The 17,319-nt window shown below is 42.2% G+C and overlaps 1 protein-coding gene across 2 annotated transcripts in view; it reads right to left on the minus strand.

Moving 5' to 3' along the window:
* Positions 1 to 3,382: 3,382 nt before the first annotated feature.
* BMPR1B (bone morphogenetic protein receptor type 1B) overlaps positions 3,383 to 17,319 on the minus strand; it is a 147,844-nt gene continuing 133,907 nt past the window's right edge. The window contains exons 8-10 of one of the 2 annotated variants that reach the window (XM_008707172.2): positions 9,659 to 9,834; positions 6,067 to 6,197; positions 3,383 to 4,518 (exon numbers count right to left, since the gene is read on the minus strand). In XM_008707172.2, the coding sequence (XP_008705394.1) occupies positions 4,393 to 4,518; positions 6,067 to 6,197; positions 9,659 to 9,834 (433 nt within the window). In that variant the 3' untranslated portion in view covers positions 3,383 to 4,392. Of the gene's footprint in view, positions 4,519 to 6,066; positions 6,198 to 9,544; positions 9,835 to 17,319 lie in introns of those variants that run through there. The other variant, XM_040625396.1, reaches the window with a different exon arrangement.

Below are 17,319 nucleotides of genomic sequence, written 5' to 3' on the forward strand. Positions count from 1 at the left end.
TCCCCCTGAGCGAAGCCGGCTGTCGAGGTCTCCATGCTTACGTTTTGGGGGCTGACAGAAATGACAGCAAGGTGGCCCTACGACCCGGGGCGAAGAGCTGATCTCCAGCAGCGGCGAGCGCTGCCGTCACGCCGCTGGGACCGGTTCAGCCTCGGCGGTGCTCCAGGCATCCGGTGCTAGCATCACCCTCCTCCTCAAGGGACAGAGATGGGGCCTTTGGGAGGCGGACACAGGCCTCCTGCCACAACCGAGGGGCTGAGACAGGCTCCACACAGGCTGCCTGGCGACCCCCCGGCCACCCTGTCGGCCACGAAGCCGCCCAGCCGGTCCCACGGGCGCTGCCCATAACCGGCTGGCTGTAATTGTCCACGGAGCAGTTTTCAACTGCCTCGCTGCCCCCAGACCACTGACTTGCCTGCCTTCCCCTCCCTCTCATGACTGTGCCTCCTAATTACAGAGAAAAGAGAAGCCATCGGACCATTTCTCTTGCTCTCCCGCCGCCAAACATACAGACTTACCTGCATCGCTGTCTTTCGTGGCTGCCTTCCTGCCTGGTCCCAATGTGATATTCTCAAAGATGGAAAAAAGGCACAACTGTAAGATGACAGACATGTGCTTTCCAAGGGGAGAAAGGAACCATTTTATTTCGGGGAATGTTAAAACAAAGCCATATACAATTTGTAACAAATACAATTGTTTGTTCCCTAGTCCTGAATAATTACAGTATATACAAATTCAATAAGGCACTGGTTCCCCAAAAGAACACAAATGAATCTTCTTTTGAAACAGACAGACAACAAAACCCCTTATATACTGCCAACTTCTCTCCAAAAAATATGGCATTGTGTTTTGTTTTGTTTTACAAGACGAATCATAATTGCTAAATTAAATCACTTCTGATACCACTTCTTTCATTCCCACAGCTCTGTCACTGGGTTTTCTATGGAGCTATAACTACAGAACTATTCAAGTTTAAAAATTCGGCTTCTTTCAGTGCCTTTCTGCTCACAGACAAAGAAGAATCAGAACAGACCAACAACACAAACCACCGTAATTTCTGATGAATATGCATGAGTCGCAGGAACATGAAATTCTGTCATTATTCAGTATTTCCTATACCTGACTACATAACAAGTGCAATGTGTCAGAGGATTCCCTGTGAGTAAGATCCTGGCATGTTTTCTAAGAAGCTTTATGTTTAAAGAATAAAAAGAATGGTCACTAGTGACTTCAGAGTGGTGCTGTCCGGGAGTCAAAGGCCTGTCTCCTCATACACAATGTTCATAGCACTGTCACTAGTGACTTAACCAACTACACGCTTTCATAAATAAATATTATGTTTCATTCAGTACTTTATCATCCATAATACTTTACTCTCTAATCCACATAATGGAGTTGTGCCAGACTCCAAACTGAACATAATATTTATATATACATATATATTTATATAATATATACACACATACATAAACTATAAACCTGAACATCTTAGTATATAAAACTTATATTAGCTAACAACTAATATTTTAGGATTTCCCTGAAGGGGAGGGAGTGATTAGGAGAAAAATCTTAGTCTTTGAAAGAGTCCCGAAAGGAAGCAATTGACTACATTAATTTCCAGGTTCCCCCTTATTCTATTGAAAGACAAAACAAAAAAATAAAAATAAAATTCACTTCTGAGCTACTGAAAATTAAAAACTGAAAAGGATTATTTTGAAGTAAGTAGGTAGTCTGTTAAAGAACAATTTAGAATTCCGTCAGTAAGGCGGATTTGGGTAAGACACAAAGAAAAATCTCATAAATAAATTCCTGTCTCATTGGAAGACTCTAATAACTAAATGGATCTTTTTAAATATCTCAAGAATAATTTTAATGTTCATAGTGAGTAAATCAGGTTGAGAATTAGAAAGTAAGCTATAGATTTTTCCAAAACAACTAAACAAATAATATAGAAGAAATCTGGATACTATTTTAATTTCTTCCCATTCGCCATTGTAACCAACACCTCTCTAAAAATCTAATTTACTTTCAAATCATCACCTCCCCACAAAATATTGTGATTTGAACTTATCTATGTATAAAAATTTGCCCAAAAAACCCACAAATTTTTATCGAAGAGGTAAGCAAACCGAACCTCACTTAAATTTAGGGAAAACCAAGAAACAAGCATGTCCCCACATAACTGGCATCCATGTTAACTTATGTGTTTGTAGATAATCAAATTAGAGGCACTGAAGCTTCCCTCCACGGCCCAGCTGATTATCACACGTAGTTCTAGGCATATAATTCCTTCTAAGCTACCACAAAGAATGCAATTTGACACAAGGGAAAGGACCATTTGTTTACACTTCTATTCAGGTGATTTTAGCATTACTACAAGCAGCACTCTGATTACAATTATATTTGGAAACAACTGTTTGTGATCTTTGAAAAACAGAAATTCTGTTTCTATTCAAGGGTTAAGAAACCTTTTATTCCAAAAAAAAAAAAAAAATGCAGCTTGAATCACTTGGAAGTGAATGCTTAGAATGGAGAACACCAGTTCCCCTGTTCTCCCAAACTTACACAGAGCTCACAACCGCTCTGTGCTCTAGGAGGTTCTCAGGATGAACAAGTCACCAGCTGCAAGCCTACCTCAGAAGTGAGGAGAATATTTTCTCATTTCTCGCGCAGCTGTCAAATTTTCAAAAACCCTCTATCCTTCGGGCACCAAGTGGTGAAAATGTGTTATAAAACAGTGCCCCCTGGAGTATTCTGGAAGGAACGTCGTTTTTAAAAAGACCGAAGCGAAGTACGTCCCGATTCTTTACTAAACACTGCAGCATTTTGAAGAAAGGAGAAAACCAAAGAAAAGGAAATGTAAATGAACACAGTTGAGAGGGGTGCGCACAACTTTGAGCTTTAAGTTCCTGTTGCTAAGGAATATTGGCCCTGTCAATGATTTGACTCATGTTCCTCAAAAGTTTAAAACCCCGCAGAATTGAATAGGTGAGGAGATGTTTTGCACAAGTGGCACAGAGAAGAAAAAATATATAAATAAATTAAAAAGTGAACTGAACATCACGAGAATAAAATAAACTGAGTCAGCACTCCTCTAAGATGTCAAATTACCACGTAAGACATACATGCTCGATCCGTATCTATTTTAGAATAATAAATCACAGCAGCTACAATAGTTTGCGGCTTCCACTAGCTCTTTCCGCTGTCCCATTTGGAGGCTATATTTATATTTTTTAATTAAAATTTAGTTAAATTAACCTGACATGCTTTTCTCTCCTTCCCTTCACTCAGACACAAAAGAGACAATTACAGAAAAAAACCATCGTCATCTATACAAAATAAGGTATGTGTCCTTTTCCCTTGTGCTTCTGAGACTGGCTCTTCCACATACGTAACAGGCCATTTGCACACCCCACCCTCATCCTCTATCCTACTGACACATTTTTCTTACGACACGGGAGCAAATGATCTCTATTTCAAAGAGCCTTGTTTTCAATACAACTGATGGCAATTTTATTTGATATCGATCCTTTCATTTGAGAGATCAGAACCATGTGTGGGTCAATTCTCTGCACATAAAAAACACCTTTGTTTGTGTGTAATAAAAAGGATTTTACCATGACAGAAATGCCTTAAAAGAGTCAGAAGCACAAAGTGGTTCTGAAGAAAGGCATCGACACTTACTACTTCTAATAAGTCACATAAAACCTTCATTTGTTCCGTCTGGTCAGAAGCTACAAAAGGGCACCTGCAGGAATCCCAAAATGTGGCCCCAGACAGGTGGCGCTCGTGCCCAGGTGCGTTCACATTGCTGCGGCGGCCCCCCAAGAGCAGGGCTGGCCCAAGCGGTCTGAGGAGGCAGGAGCGGGGAGATTTTCAGAGGAGTTCCGTTCTATATTCTCCAACTCCACAGACTGTCTTTTGGTGTGCAGAGTGCAACAAAATTTCACTAATGGAAAAAGATATTTTAAAATTTACCTTCCAGCAGAATTTCCGGGAAGAACTTTCGTTGTTATCACTTAAACTATAATAGTATAAACCTTAAAACATCTACATTTGTTCTATTTTGGCAAAATTAAAGCATCTTTTGGAAAAAAAAAAAAAAAGACAATCCCAAAATACAGGGCTTTCTCAGAAAGCAACATGCATCATATATCTTGAACGAGTTACCCAAGCGGTTTCTCCCTCCTACAAACAGACACGATGAGAATGTGTTTCTGGGAACTTCTCTTTGTCCAGGCTGCTCCCTGAGAGGTGAGGCTGAACCCACTGGGAAGCAGGATGATGTTCAAGGCTTGTACTGTGGATGCTTCCGGAACATCTTTTGCTCTGCCCACAAACAGAACAATATCTACTGGCTTTCTCCAGAGACGCTTATTTCTTCACCTCACTTCAGAGTTTAATGTCCTGGGACTCTGACATTTTGGCTAGTGTTTTCTTAACACGCAGGGCTGTCAGTCTTGACGCAGGGTTGTGAGCCCAGCACTCCATCATGAGTTTGCCCATCTGCCTTAGACACTGTGGGGAGGGAAAGGAAAAGTGGAGTAACGCTAGAGAAATGTATTATCCACAAGATTGCCATTGGATACGTGGCCTTTAGTGAGGGGTTTCTGAAGTTCGAATACATTTTTAAAAGGTACTCCTAAAACCATGTAGACAAAATTCCATAAACATTCTTTTTTCATGCAAATTCTAAATGACTGAAACCGATTTTCGTGTCTTCCCTACAACAGCAGCAAGCCCGTGGTTCTGCTAATCGTAGAAGAGTGTCTTTGAAGTCGGTATTAACCAAATACAAAATACCCAGGGAGCCCGTATTCGACTCCACACTCCTACATTGTTTATAACACTCGATGAGCTTAAATCTTTTATCTAATTCCATACTATTCAAACAAACACGGTTATTCCTAAACCACAGCTGTCTGCTGCAATAATAGCATTGCACTGTGCCATTTAGCAAGAGTAATGACCTGTGCATAGCCTCGCTCAAACTTTCTCCCGTGTTCTCCTGCACTACATCAATTATTGGTCTTCCTGTGGAAAAGCACAATTTCACTTCATTAGAAATCCTCAGTGAAGGGATTCTGAGTAATACCAATGCCCATAACCACCCTCGAAATAAAGTAACTCCAGCATCTCAGAAAGTTTTCTGCATAGCTCATTGGAAAACATATGCATTATTCAGCATTTCAGTAACGAGACACAAAACCAATGAACCAAACGTTATTTTGAAATGCATTTAACATTAAAGAATTAGCTTATCAACAGTGCTCTCTCTGTGTGTTTGCACTGGCTTTGTACACGTTTGATGAGGTGGGTTTTGGGGGGGGGGGCTGTGTTTTATCCTGGAGATGCTTCGAACTCATCTCTGAATGTCCCAGCCCTCCAGAGCAGTCCGGGAGGTGGTGAGTTTGCAAGCTTGGAGGATGGATGGGCAGGAGCTGGAGGAGGACATGAGACAGGAGAGCCAAGGCCCACCCAACGCATCTCCTCCTTCTGGACAGTCCCTTTTCGGCCCTGTTGAGGCTTCATCACTCGTCCTGAGAGCCAGGCTGAATATGGATTTCTTCAAAGCGCGTCACATCAGCCCTATTAACAAAGATCCACAGCGCAGTCAGGCAGCTCAACTACAGCTCGTATCCCTTCTGTGTAAGGAAAACTAGATTCTGCAGGTGCCTGTGTCTTCTCTCACCACGATGAGAGAACGGTGTACGCTGGTCTGTCATAGAGAAAACTCATGATGCTTGAAAGACACACACAGAAGTAACATCCTTTGTGCAAATGTCAGGACGTCACAAATAAATGAAATAGTGTTACCTGTTGTACAGGCTAAGTGGTAACCCACCCAATATACTTTAGAAGTAGCCAACTCAAACTGGCAAGAAGAAACAGATAATTTAACATACGACACACTTAGCTCCATATCAAGGACTGCGGTGAAGCCCCATTACCATCTCCATCGAAACAAAGAGGGAGGATTCCTGTAAGGAATATCTGGAATTTTGGCAAAAAGAGTAAAGTCTGTTTAGAAATCGGTCACAGCCACATGGTTACCCCAAGCCTTACCTCATCACTACTCCACCGGTTGGGGAATGAGGGACGGAGCTTTTTGATGCAAACAATCTCTCGCATGTCCTCGTAAGAAGGGTCACTGGGCACGAGATCATGATACGGAAGCTGGTATTCTTCCACTATACCTGAAAATATGGGTTGTTTTTAAATTATTAGTACTATTAATATCTTCTGGGAGGTAGAAATAAAAGTCTGACATACAAACGGTTCTCAAAGCAGAGTTCTATCAGGACTCAAGACAAGTTCAGGGTAAAAAAACTGAAAAATAAGTCTTGAAAAAAAATGTGCCCAAAAATGACACTTAATCTAATTAAAAACATAAATAGAAAACCTAATGAAACATATTATTATAGTTTTTCAAGCCATTTTTCTAATTTCCCAAAGCTAAGTAAAACAAGCATCTCAAATTTATTTCCTATTTTATAAAGGGTCTTGTATGCCAAACTTAAAAAAATCCACATTAAATCTCAACGCAAATTTGGCAGACACATCCTAAACTCATACCACATAATATGTGACTGTTGCTATTACTGCAATATGAGATTATGAATCTCGTAATAAACTTGGCAGTGTATCGTACTTGAACAAAATATAAGGTTTACATTTTCTATCTGCTTAATCATAAGAATGCATTTTTCCACATTTAACATTTTAAAAATTATACACACCTAAAAATATTAACCATGATTTTTTAGGTGTGAGACCTGTCTGATTTTTCTTTTTTTCTTTTTTAAATTTTCTGTATTTCACCAAACTTTCTACAAAAAAATACATTACTATCAGAAAAAATTGGTATTGTTGAAAGAAGGGTTAAGAAATATAAGTCTATGTCATCTTGGGAAAATGACCCTTATCGTGACAAATTCCATCTCATTTTTCCTAGTATCTACTTTCTACCTTATTTCTTTTGTCCTTTAGAAAAGTAGGCTACTTATATCTTCTTTTCAAGCCTGATTAACTCCTCACAATAATTATAAGCAGCTTCTGTCCTTAGAGGATGCCTCTCTGAACAATCTATCTGGAACACCTCTCCTCCCTATCCTAAATCATCTATTATAGAAATGTCATTGCTTTTTATCTGAACAAGACGGTACTACCAAGTTGGCGGATTTTATCCAACGCATCATTAAATTTGCTGGGATCTACTCGGATAAAATCTGGAGTCTGCATTATGCCCTTCCTTGCAAACTCATACCCTTATATAAAGGACCAGAAGGTTCAAAAGTTTCCTCAGACCATTCCCACTCACCATTTACTCCGTCCCTCACTGAGACCACACGGCATAATTACATGTATCTATGTTACTAGTTCCTTCCATTGTGTTTCAATTCTATAGGAAATACTAAAAGCATGGGGCCTAATGTGTGAGGGATGCTCACTTTGAGTTCTTCCTCCCTTTCTAATTCTCAAGACAATGGTTCTGGAAACACCTTGAGGGCAAAGACCATGCCTATCTGATTCTTCTCGCATCCTCCTCAGTGCCCAACGTTGGTGTCTCTACCTGGCTGGACTGATACACCATCGGGGGGTAGGTGTATATACGACAACAGACACAGAGCCAATCACATAAGGTTATGAAGTAATCAAAGTCTATCGTTGAACTATAGGCCTTACTTTCTCCTTATTATGCAATTAAGTTATCTAAATTTCCATATTGGCTGCCATTTAATTGTGTCTGAAACCTCAAAAATTCTTTTTCTTCCAAAGTTTAGAAGACCTACATCCAGAATCTACTTCACCCAAAAGTATCTAGACTAGAAAGACAAGCCCAAAACTTCCGACATCATAAAGGAAAGTGTTGGAGAATAGAATTTTGTGTGTTTTGACTTTCTGGAAAGAGAAGACAAACTTGCTTGTTAGGAGCCTACTACATACCGGGCATGGAGGCAAGTATGCTGTAGGATTTGTCTTACTAAGTTCTTCAACACGTTTATGAGACAGCATTATTATCCACATTATCCAGACGGGAAAACTTGGTTTTGAGGGATTCAGTAACTTGACCAAGGCCATACAGTTGGTCTGGGGCAGAGCTGAGAATCTGACCTCTCCGATAAACACAAACCAATCTTATAAAGACATAAGGCAACACCTTAGTACCTCTCAAATCTCCACAGGCGAAGACAGACCTAGTAAAGCAATTAAAACCCTGCTGTTTTTTATAAGGCTGGCTTGTTTTTAAGCTAAGGATCGTTTCTTCTGTATTCTGACCCAAAGGCTTCCAAATATAGGTTTCTTGTGGCCCTATTTGCTTCAGATGTTCAGGAAAACAGAATTAGAAAGTAATCTGGTAGTCTACCCCTCCTTCAACTTCTATAAACCAGTCCTGCGTGTAAGTGTGTTATCCAAAAATAGGTGCATCTACCCTTGGTAGAACATGAAGCAAGGGATAGACAAGTAGTTAACTTATATTTTGGTTAGCTCTTTTCTTCTTCATAGATGCTGGGAGATTTATTCACTATCTGGTTAGGAAACATTTCCCATGTTAACTTTCCTTCTGAAGTTCTCTCACTTGGGAGGAAATGTGTTCTATTTTAAATTAAGCTCAGAATAAGCTCAGAGCTCCCCGCGTGATTAGAAGGCCTTGTGTCACTGCATCAGGGTCTGTCCCCCAGAGTATAAATGCCGGTTAAATATGAGTCTAAATATAAGTTAAGCCTCTACCAGCCAAAAGGAAAATATTAAGTAAGAGCTAAGATATACTGAACGCTATTTATGTACCAGGCAGGTTTAATTCTCTTTAATTCACTTCTTTCTTAAGATCAAAGAACTAGAACTACGCTGAATAACTTGTCAGAGGCTCATGGATAATAAATGGTGGGTCCAAGAACGAATCCCAGTACCAGTTCCATGTTCTCTGGACTTTCAGAACCTGGGGCGAGCTCAAGGCCTCACAAAAGTGAGTTTAAACTGGCCGTGGTAGGCAGCGGGGGCAGCACGATTTCTAAGCAAGCATGGCCGTGAGTACAGCCACAAACAGGACACGCGACACTGAAGACCCGAAGATCCAGCTTCTCACCTACAAAGTGTTGGGATCTATTTAAAGACAGATGACGCAGCAGTAAACAAAATACAACGAGCAATAATAATGCATCTAAATAGTTAATAATGTCTTCTAATTGTTGTCTTACTAGGGAATCCTTGTTTGCAGAAAAATTATCATGACCAATAGTAATATTCTTAATGGTTTAATTTCCTTGACAAAAACTTGATAAAAACCTTGATAAAAACTCATGTTTTCAAATTGCTTTATGAAGAAGAACTACAGAAAGTCAAGTGGGGGGGGGTTAAAGAACAGGTGTCTCACCTCACATCTCTGTCTCTACCTTAATCTGTGGGAGGAAGCCACAGGGAATGGGCATTGGAGCTGGGGATGGGGCCCAGCAGGTTGGTGAGAAGAAGCCGGAAGGAGGGGGTCAAAAAGAATTCCAAGATGTTAAAGATCATTTCTTGGGAGGACTGGGACTGCACCGACAGAACTAAGGTGGAAAAGAAAGGAAAGTCTGATTTGGGGGACAATATGGTAACTCTGATTTCTGATCAGAAAGCGAGGATCTGTAGCAGATCCAGCAGTATCGCCGTTACTTACCTCCCGATACACATCTCCTAGCAACCTCCCAAAGGATGAGTCCGAAACTGTACATGTCGGCCATAATGTACGACTGAAAGTGATTTCTGTTCAAGCTCTCGTCCAACACTTCTGGAGGCATGTAGCGTTTGGTGCCAACGCGGGTGTTGGGCGGGATGTCAACTTCATTCGTATCACTGAGGAAAAAGCAGAGCAAAGCACCATCAGCACTGAAAAGGACCAACACATGGCAGATCAAAGGGATTCCTGAACCAGGCTTCTCGATAAAACTGGGAAGGGCTATCTTTTCAGGGAAGAATAATTCCCTGAAAAATATTTCTTGCCAAGAGTTACATTAAATATTCACAGGTAAAATCCCAGTGAAGAGGGCAATCAAAGGGAAGCTGCAACTTACAAGGTTGCATTGTCACTAGATCAAATATAAACTCAAAATAATTGCTAAGTTATCTATTAAATGTCTACAAAGTATCTTCTTCCCCTTCCTATTTTCATAGCTTGGCTCTTAAAATTGGCATGAGTACATGCCAAGGTGGTTTGTTTGAGACACTTTTTAAACCAAGTGTTGCAAGGTTTTTAGATGCAGAAATAAGGGAAAACAATGGGGTTCCAGGAAGAGGGCCAACAAAGATCTGAAAATGTTTTACTTTGATAAGCAGGACCCATAACAAAGCTTTCTGTGATCACCATTGTTTCATCAACCAGATACCATGCACTTTTAATAAAAGGAGGAAAGGAATAACTGAATATAATACCAGCAGCTCCCTGAAAGTTTCAGCACGTGACCCACTTATTATCATTTCCCATAGCCTGGGAGAACATCTGTGGTGATGGGTGGACCCCGATCTGCAGGATGGCCCTTGGGAACCACTGCCTCAGGCAGTGAAGCTGGAGCCAGAGTTCTGCGCACAGATGACTGAAGCGGTGGAACGACTGTCGCTGGAGCAGTTGACAGTTAAACAAGATGACGCGTGCGAACCTGCAGCTAGCACGGTGCGAAGCCTGTATCCAAGGTTTCACTGAGGCTACCTCAATAGAAGCTACTGGAACCAGGAAGAGCGATAAAGCCCAGTTTTGATGAAGAAACTATCAAACAGAAAAGGGACAAAAGGTCGGAGCGCCTGGGTGGCTCAGTAAGTTAAGCATCTGCCTTCGGCTCAGGTCATGATCTCAGGGCCCCAGGGCTCCCTGCTCAGTGGGGAGCCTGCTTCTGCCTCTCCCTCTGTGATCTCTTGCTCTCTCTCAATCTCTCTGTCAAATAAATAAATAAAATCTTTAAAAAGAAAAGAAGGGACCAAAATTCATTATTGACTGAAGTTTGTAGAGAATTGTGGATAAACCTTGCTATCTCCTGATTCTCGAGAATTTTTTTCTCTTTTCATCGCACTCTGTTGACTCTCCTGCATTTACATGTTTTTTTTTTTTCTGCTCGGTGAGGAAGTTACATATATCAAATAGCACATTTATCACGCTGTGTCACAGGCAATACCAAACTTTCCTAAACACTAGTGGCTTTCGGAAAGAATCTCTGTGTTTGGTCTTATTGCCTCAATTTCTAGTTTCTGAAGCATAAAATATGCAGTGTCACTTGGGAAGACTTAAGGGTTGGCAGATGTGTCTCTATAGATCTCCAAACTGTTAACATTACTACAACGCAGAAAGCTGCATTCTTAGAACCATTTTAAATTCATTTCCAGCTAAATTCCTCAATCTGAAGCCATTGCAACAGACGGGCCACCAGTACTCTCATTAGGCCCATCAGGATCTTCCAGGAGCAACTATTCTGAAGAAGCCTGTTTTTTGTTTGTTTGTTTTTAAATTAAACTTCAAGTATAAATTTTTAAAAATGAAAATAAATAAATAAGCCTTAATCTATAAATGTAGGTCCTAATGTTCTGGGCTCTAAGAGGCTTGTTTTCTAGAAAAATGTGAATTCCTAATATTTACCAGTACACAACAGAACAGAAAAGTGTCATTTGTGTACCTAGATAGTAAATGATAAAGGAAGAAAGTGTGCCAAGAAGCGACTTAATGATAAAATGGAAAATAGCAGATTTAAAAGATGCCACAAAAATTCCACCCTTAATTATACTGACATCTCTTCTATGAGCACATAGTAGGCGTTTCATTCGTGTGTTATAATATATGACTTTGAATCATTAGAGGAAGACAGCAGTGGGCCTGGGTAGAGAATTCTGTGTTCCCTGCCAAGAAATAAACATGGGGTCTTGCAGATGGAAAAAAAAAAAAACTGGTAAAGGGCTTAAATTATATTCCAGAACACGGACTGGGAAAGGAAACCATGGATGATCTTAGCATGGACCCCACTAGAGTGTATTTAGGCCAAAGATATACTCTGACCACACTTGATAAAGATTTTAGGTGATTCCTTCCCATTCTTACTCTTAGTTCCTTTGTGCTTTATTTGGATTTAAAAGTTCAGGAAGGGCTAACAGAATGTGTGACATGGGAACATCTATTGGAAACTGAAAGGTAATTGTTACCTGACGACGGGATAAGATTTGTGATGACCAGGCTAGATAGACTTCACCTCTAAACTCTCATTCCCTCAAACGCTGAACAAACATACGATCGAGGATGTTGCTGGTCCATCAGATTCCCAAAACACAGTTCCTTACACAGGCCATGAAGCTTGGCAGTACTGTCCCTCCTCTACCTTCCTCTCCCCACCCATTGTGTGCCCTACTAGTATGTGAATAAGATCTGTCTTCCCACCTAAAAGTGTAAACTCCTGGAGGCCTGAATATCTGCTATGATCATCTGTTGTAGCCCTAACGAGTGTCATCCCAACGCATCTCTATTTATAATGTGCTGTGCACATAGTGGGTAAATAATATACTTTCAATGAAAGAAAGAAAAGGCTTGCTTACAGTAAACTTAGCTATGAATACTTGAAAGAGAAATATAAAAATCTCTGTTGTAGATAGACAATAAAATGAGACATTTCCAATATCTAAAAGGATAAATAGAATTTTGTTAAGCAAATTTTGTAAAAGATTACCATTAACCTAATGGCAAATGCATTTAAATGACAAACATGCTAATTATAAGTAACTCATATCTGATGTCATTAAGGGTCAGATCCTCCAAGACGATAGCTCCATCCCTTCTTCTCTCGGGAGTGTTTCTATACTGGCAAGTAATTAAACTGCATTTCTCTCTCAGGTTTTCAGTAACATTATCTCACCTGTTCCCAAATTAGAGCAGGGGAAAACAGCTTGTTAATCTTCAAGAGCAAAAACAGAACTCAGAGATATCGAACACTGGGGCACCGAGAATAAAGGAAGAAAAAGAGGCTATCAGTGGAGTCCGATGGTGCAGAGCATGTAAGAAGAGGGTATAAAGTAACCGAGGGAAAGGGGCATGGAGGCAGAAGGAAGCAGGAAAGCTCAGGGCGCCTTCAGCTTGTCCTTGCTTTCTGTTCCATGAAGGGACCAGACGGGTGAGAAACAAGGTTCATAAGAAAAGATGGATATGGCACGAGGAGGGCGGAGTCAGAGAAATGGACTCAAAATGCACCAAATAACCCTCAGTGCTGCAGGGGCTACACATACATGTGGCCAAATCATAAAGCCACAGAGAGCAAAGATGAATATCAGCTTCAGGACACCTGCCACTTCTGGGAGGGATAAAGGGGAATAAAATAGAGAGGACAATGCAAAGAGCTACCTTCAACGTTGAATTTCTTCCAAAAAAAAAAAAAAAAAAAGACCAGATAAAAATAAGGCAAATTGTAGGGGCGCCTGGGTGGCACAGTGGTTAAGCGTCTGCCTTCGGCTCAGGGCGTGATCCCGGCGTTATGGGATCGAGCCCCACATCAGGCTCCTCCGCTATGAGCCTGCTTCTTCCTCTCCCACTCCCCCTGCTTGTGTTCCCTCTCTCGCTGGCTGTCTCTCTCTCTGTCAAATAAATAAATAAAATCTTTAAAAAAAAAATAAGGCAAATTGTTAACTTTGTTCACATTATAATTGTTACACGAGTGTCTTATTATTTGTTATACTTTTATGTATATATATTTTAATTAAATATATTACAAAGAAGAACTCAGCAGGCTCAGGAACAAGAAAAATGTACGTTTCAAGAATTAAGGGATAGGCTGGCAGCATAAGGTTCTGAAGAGCAAAGGACATCTAAGGAAAGTGGACAAAGTACAGAGAAGATGGGTTTCTACCAAGGAGAACTGAAAACATTCCATCAAAAACATGGGTGCCACATTCACTGCAGAGGAAACACGATCTCTCTCCTCCCTTCCCTCGGAGGAGCGTTGGAAATATTTGTGCAAAGGGCTCATGACTGCAAAACTGGGTTTAGAGAACTATGGGGGTAGGTATTTTTGCCCACTTATATTTTTATAATTAATGCTTCCCCTAGATCCAACATGGCTTTTGTCCGTGTTATTGTGAGTAGCAGTGTGATAAAGACTTAAGTAGAATTGGAAAAACATAAAACTATAAATTGAACAAAATAAACTAAATTAAGTGATATCAGGCACACTCCTCTCCAGGAAAAAAAAAAAGTTGCTTTAGAACCTTACATTAATGAGTATTTTTCTTTATGAACTTTAGGGACAGTGGGCTGGGACAGGATTAAATAAAAATACCTATAATTTTCTGAGTAAAAAATAAACAGTAATTTGGGAGATTGGGGGTAAAGGGACAATTAGGGAGAAAATAGGGTCTCCCTTCTGGCCTAGGGTCATGACGAGATGTTAAGCTCCTGTAGGGAACAAGAATCAGGACACTGCTGTGGTAGCATGAATTCTGGGAGGGAACACACCCGAGTAAAGCTCTCTTCAACCCCGCGTTGATGGCGTTTGCAGAAGACAAGCCCCAGCCACTACACCGTGCGGAAAAGGTACAACGTACATCGCGGGAGGGACGCAGCTCCTTAGGACCCCCAGATACGCTGTGAATGACACGGAGTTCCCTACTGGGTCAGGCAGCGTTGGGGTGATAAAGTGTAACTGTATTTGGTCTCAAAATGCAGGGTGCCCGCAGCTAGGACGACGTAAAGAGGCATGAAAACAAACTTCGTATTTCTGACCAAAGTCATCGGGCGACAGCGGTATGCTGGAGAAAATGCCAGCACGGTGGCGTGAGAGATCTACGGCCATGAGCAAAGGGCCGTCAAGCGTGCCCACGGCACACACGGCAGCGGTTCTTCTCCCGCGGGGACACAAAGTGAGCGCGAGTTCTCAAGGCAGCTGTGTGGGCAGGGCCGCAAGGAAGACGGCCAGTGCGAGGCCACGACAACCAGAAAAGAGAAGGGAACGAAACGACACCAAACGAAGCCTTTCCGCCCCTGAAGGTGACAAGGAGGGCTTACGAAGTAGGGGGTAGGAGAAGCGACGGGCCCCGCTGGGAGATTGCTGTGATCACTGACGGCGTTTAGAACCTGGGCACACGTGATCATTTTCACTGGTTTTTTTGTCTACAGACAGGGCAACTTCCCACCGCCTACACTCGGGCGGGCTTGCGGCAGCGTCCGCCTCGGTCCGGCCCGGTGCGCAGACGGGCATGTATGCATCGCAGGTGTTGCAGTAACCCACAGAGGGAACCGCGGAGCTCCTGCGAACACAGGAAGGCTGAAAGCAGAGCCTTCGGCCAGGAGGAGCTGGAGAGGCCTGGACAATGAGCCTGGGCAGAAGCACGAGCCTCGGGAACAAGGCGCGCGTCGCACTCTCAGCCATGGCGCACCGGATGAAGGGCAGGCGACGGATTTTTATTTTGGTGGCAGAGAATAATAAAGTGGATTTTTAAAAATATAGCCTTTGTCTTAACTTTGTTTTGAGTTGCATCTTTCATGTCAATCAAACCTCCTAATTCTAAATGCACTGCAGGAATTCTTGCAAGAAGTGTTACGTAAGGGAGAACGCTACTGGCTCAGCACAGCACACTTTCCCACTGTACCATCAGCTGCAGGGAGAGTTGCATGAAAGTCACACCAGAGCCAACCGCAGCCGTGAGCCACCAGCTGGGGAATCGAGGTGTTAGCTCCAAGGAGGTGGCTCTACCTTGCTGAGCCTTGGAGCACACGCGGGTGGTCTTCTGCGGGGTGTTGCTGGTTGTCTAAAACAGAGAGAGGAAAGGGGGAGAGAGGGAGAAGGGAGATAAAAAGGTAATAGAAAAAGAAGAGAAGCAAACATCGTACACCTTTAATAATCTACAAAGCTTTTTAAAAAATAAGGACTGAACTTTAAAGAACAATGAAAGAAGGGCAGGGGGCAGAAGACAGGTGAGGGACACCACTGGTTTGCTCCAGGCTTGAAGCTGATCTCTGAAATACCCTGGAGACTGCTGAACCTTCTCCTGGGCAGACTGGAGCAACCACGAAAGACCGTCCGGAGCCTCGGAAGAAGGGCTGTGTGCACCCCCTTGGCGTTTCCCGGAGCATCTGGTTACTGGCTGTGGAGCGGACCGGCTGCACTCGACTCTGCCCAGTCAGGTGCCAGCCAATGAGGAGAGTTTTCTGCTGCACTTTCGAAAGAATTCAATGCTTCCATGATTTCTGAGAAACAGAGCTCTGGAACTAAAGACCCTTCCAAAGAAGGTGCATACGGCTGCAGAAATCTTGACCGAAAGTGCTGACCCTGCCACTAATTCGCTTAGTCCTCGGACTCTGGGGAGTTCTTGAGGCGTGCCACTTTTTAAAAATACCACTAAGTAGGCAAACAGGAAGCAGGGCGAGTAGTTGGGGCCTGAGAAAGACGCTGGGGAGACGCAGGGCCCTCTGGGCTGGGCCACCCCACTCCTCTGCATTTGGACGGTCTGACAATCATCCGCTGGGAGATCTGTGTTGCAGATCGGTCTCTGCTGTGGTTTTTCTATGTAAAATTTAATACCGGAGAAGCCCTAAGCCAGCACTTATGTTCCCCGTAAGAAAATACATGATCCTGACACTGAAAAACCAGAGGGGTTGCTTGGTCCTCCAAAGTGAAAAGTGAAAAGATCTCTAAGTTCCTTTAAGGGATTTCACGGGTCATTGTTTTGTGCTCCCCGGAGAGCTGAGAGGTTACGGCGATGTCTGCCGCAGCATCACCTGGATTACATCTCCGTTGGGCAGGAAATACATCAGCACTTACATCATTTTTGGGAGCGTGCATGAAAATGCATACGGGATTAAGAAAATTATATAAGCAGGAAATCTCTAAAGTATAGTCCACTCTCTCTGTGGCTTTCAACTTCCCTGAGAACCTCCCAGAAATTACTTAAAAGCCTGAGAGAACACTTATCATTGTAGAGACCATGGTAAAGATTCAATTCTCACAGGAAGTTCACTTATGAAGTCTGAGAACTCCACACTGGGTTAGCTTTGACCCCACTTGTAATAAGATCTCTAACTATCTCTGTGTGTGCAGTGCCCCCAAACAGGAAAATCAGGAAAAGAACGAAAACCAAAGAAACATAAAAAGCAAGGTTTAAAAGTGAGGCTCAAAAATCAAGAAAAGCAAAATTCCTTTGAAACCCAGAAAATAAAATGTGAAAAGGGCCTCTGTAATTATCAAAGGCAACCTCCATTTAATGCAAGGAAACTGAGGCCCAGAATAGTGAGTGGCCCCACTTCTACTCTTTAGCCATATGAGATCCGTGCCTCCAACAGCCCCAGTTTCCCATCCGAGACAGTTTCCTCAAGCTTTCCTCCCT

The sequence above is a fragment of the Ursus maritimus genome, unplaced genomic scaffold (assembly GCF_017311325.1).
Source record: "Ursus maritimus isolate PB19 unplaced genomic scaffold, ASM1731132v1 scaffold_8, whole genome shotgun sequence".
NCBI lineage: Eukaryota > Metazoa > Chordata > Mammalia > Carnivora > Ursidae > Ursus > Ursus maritimus.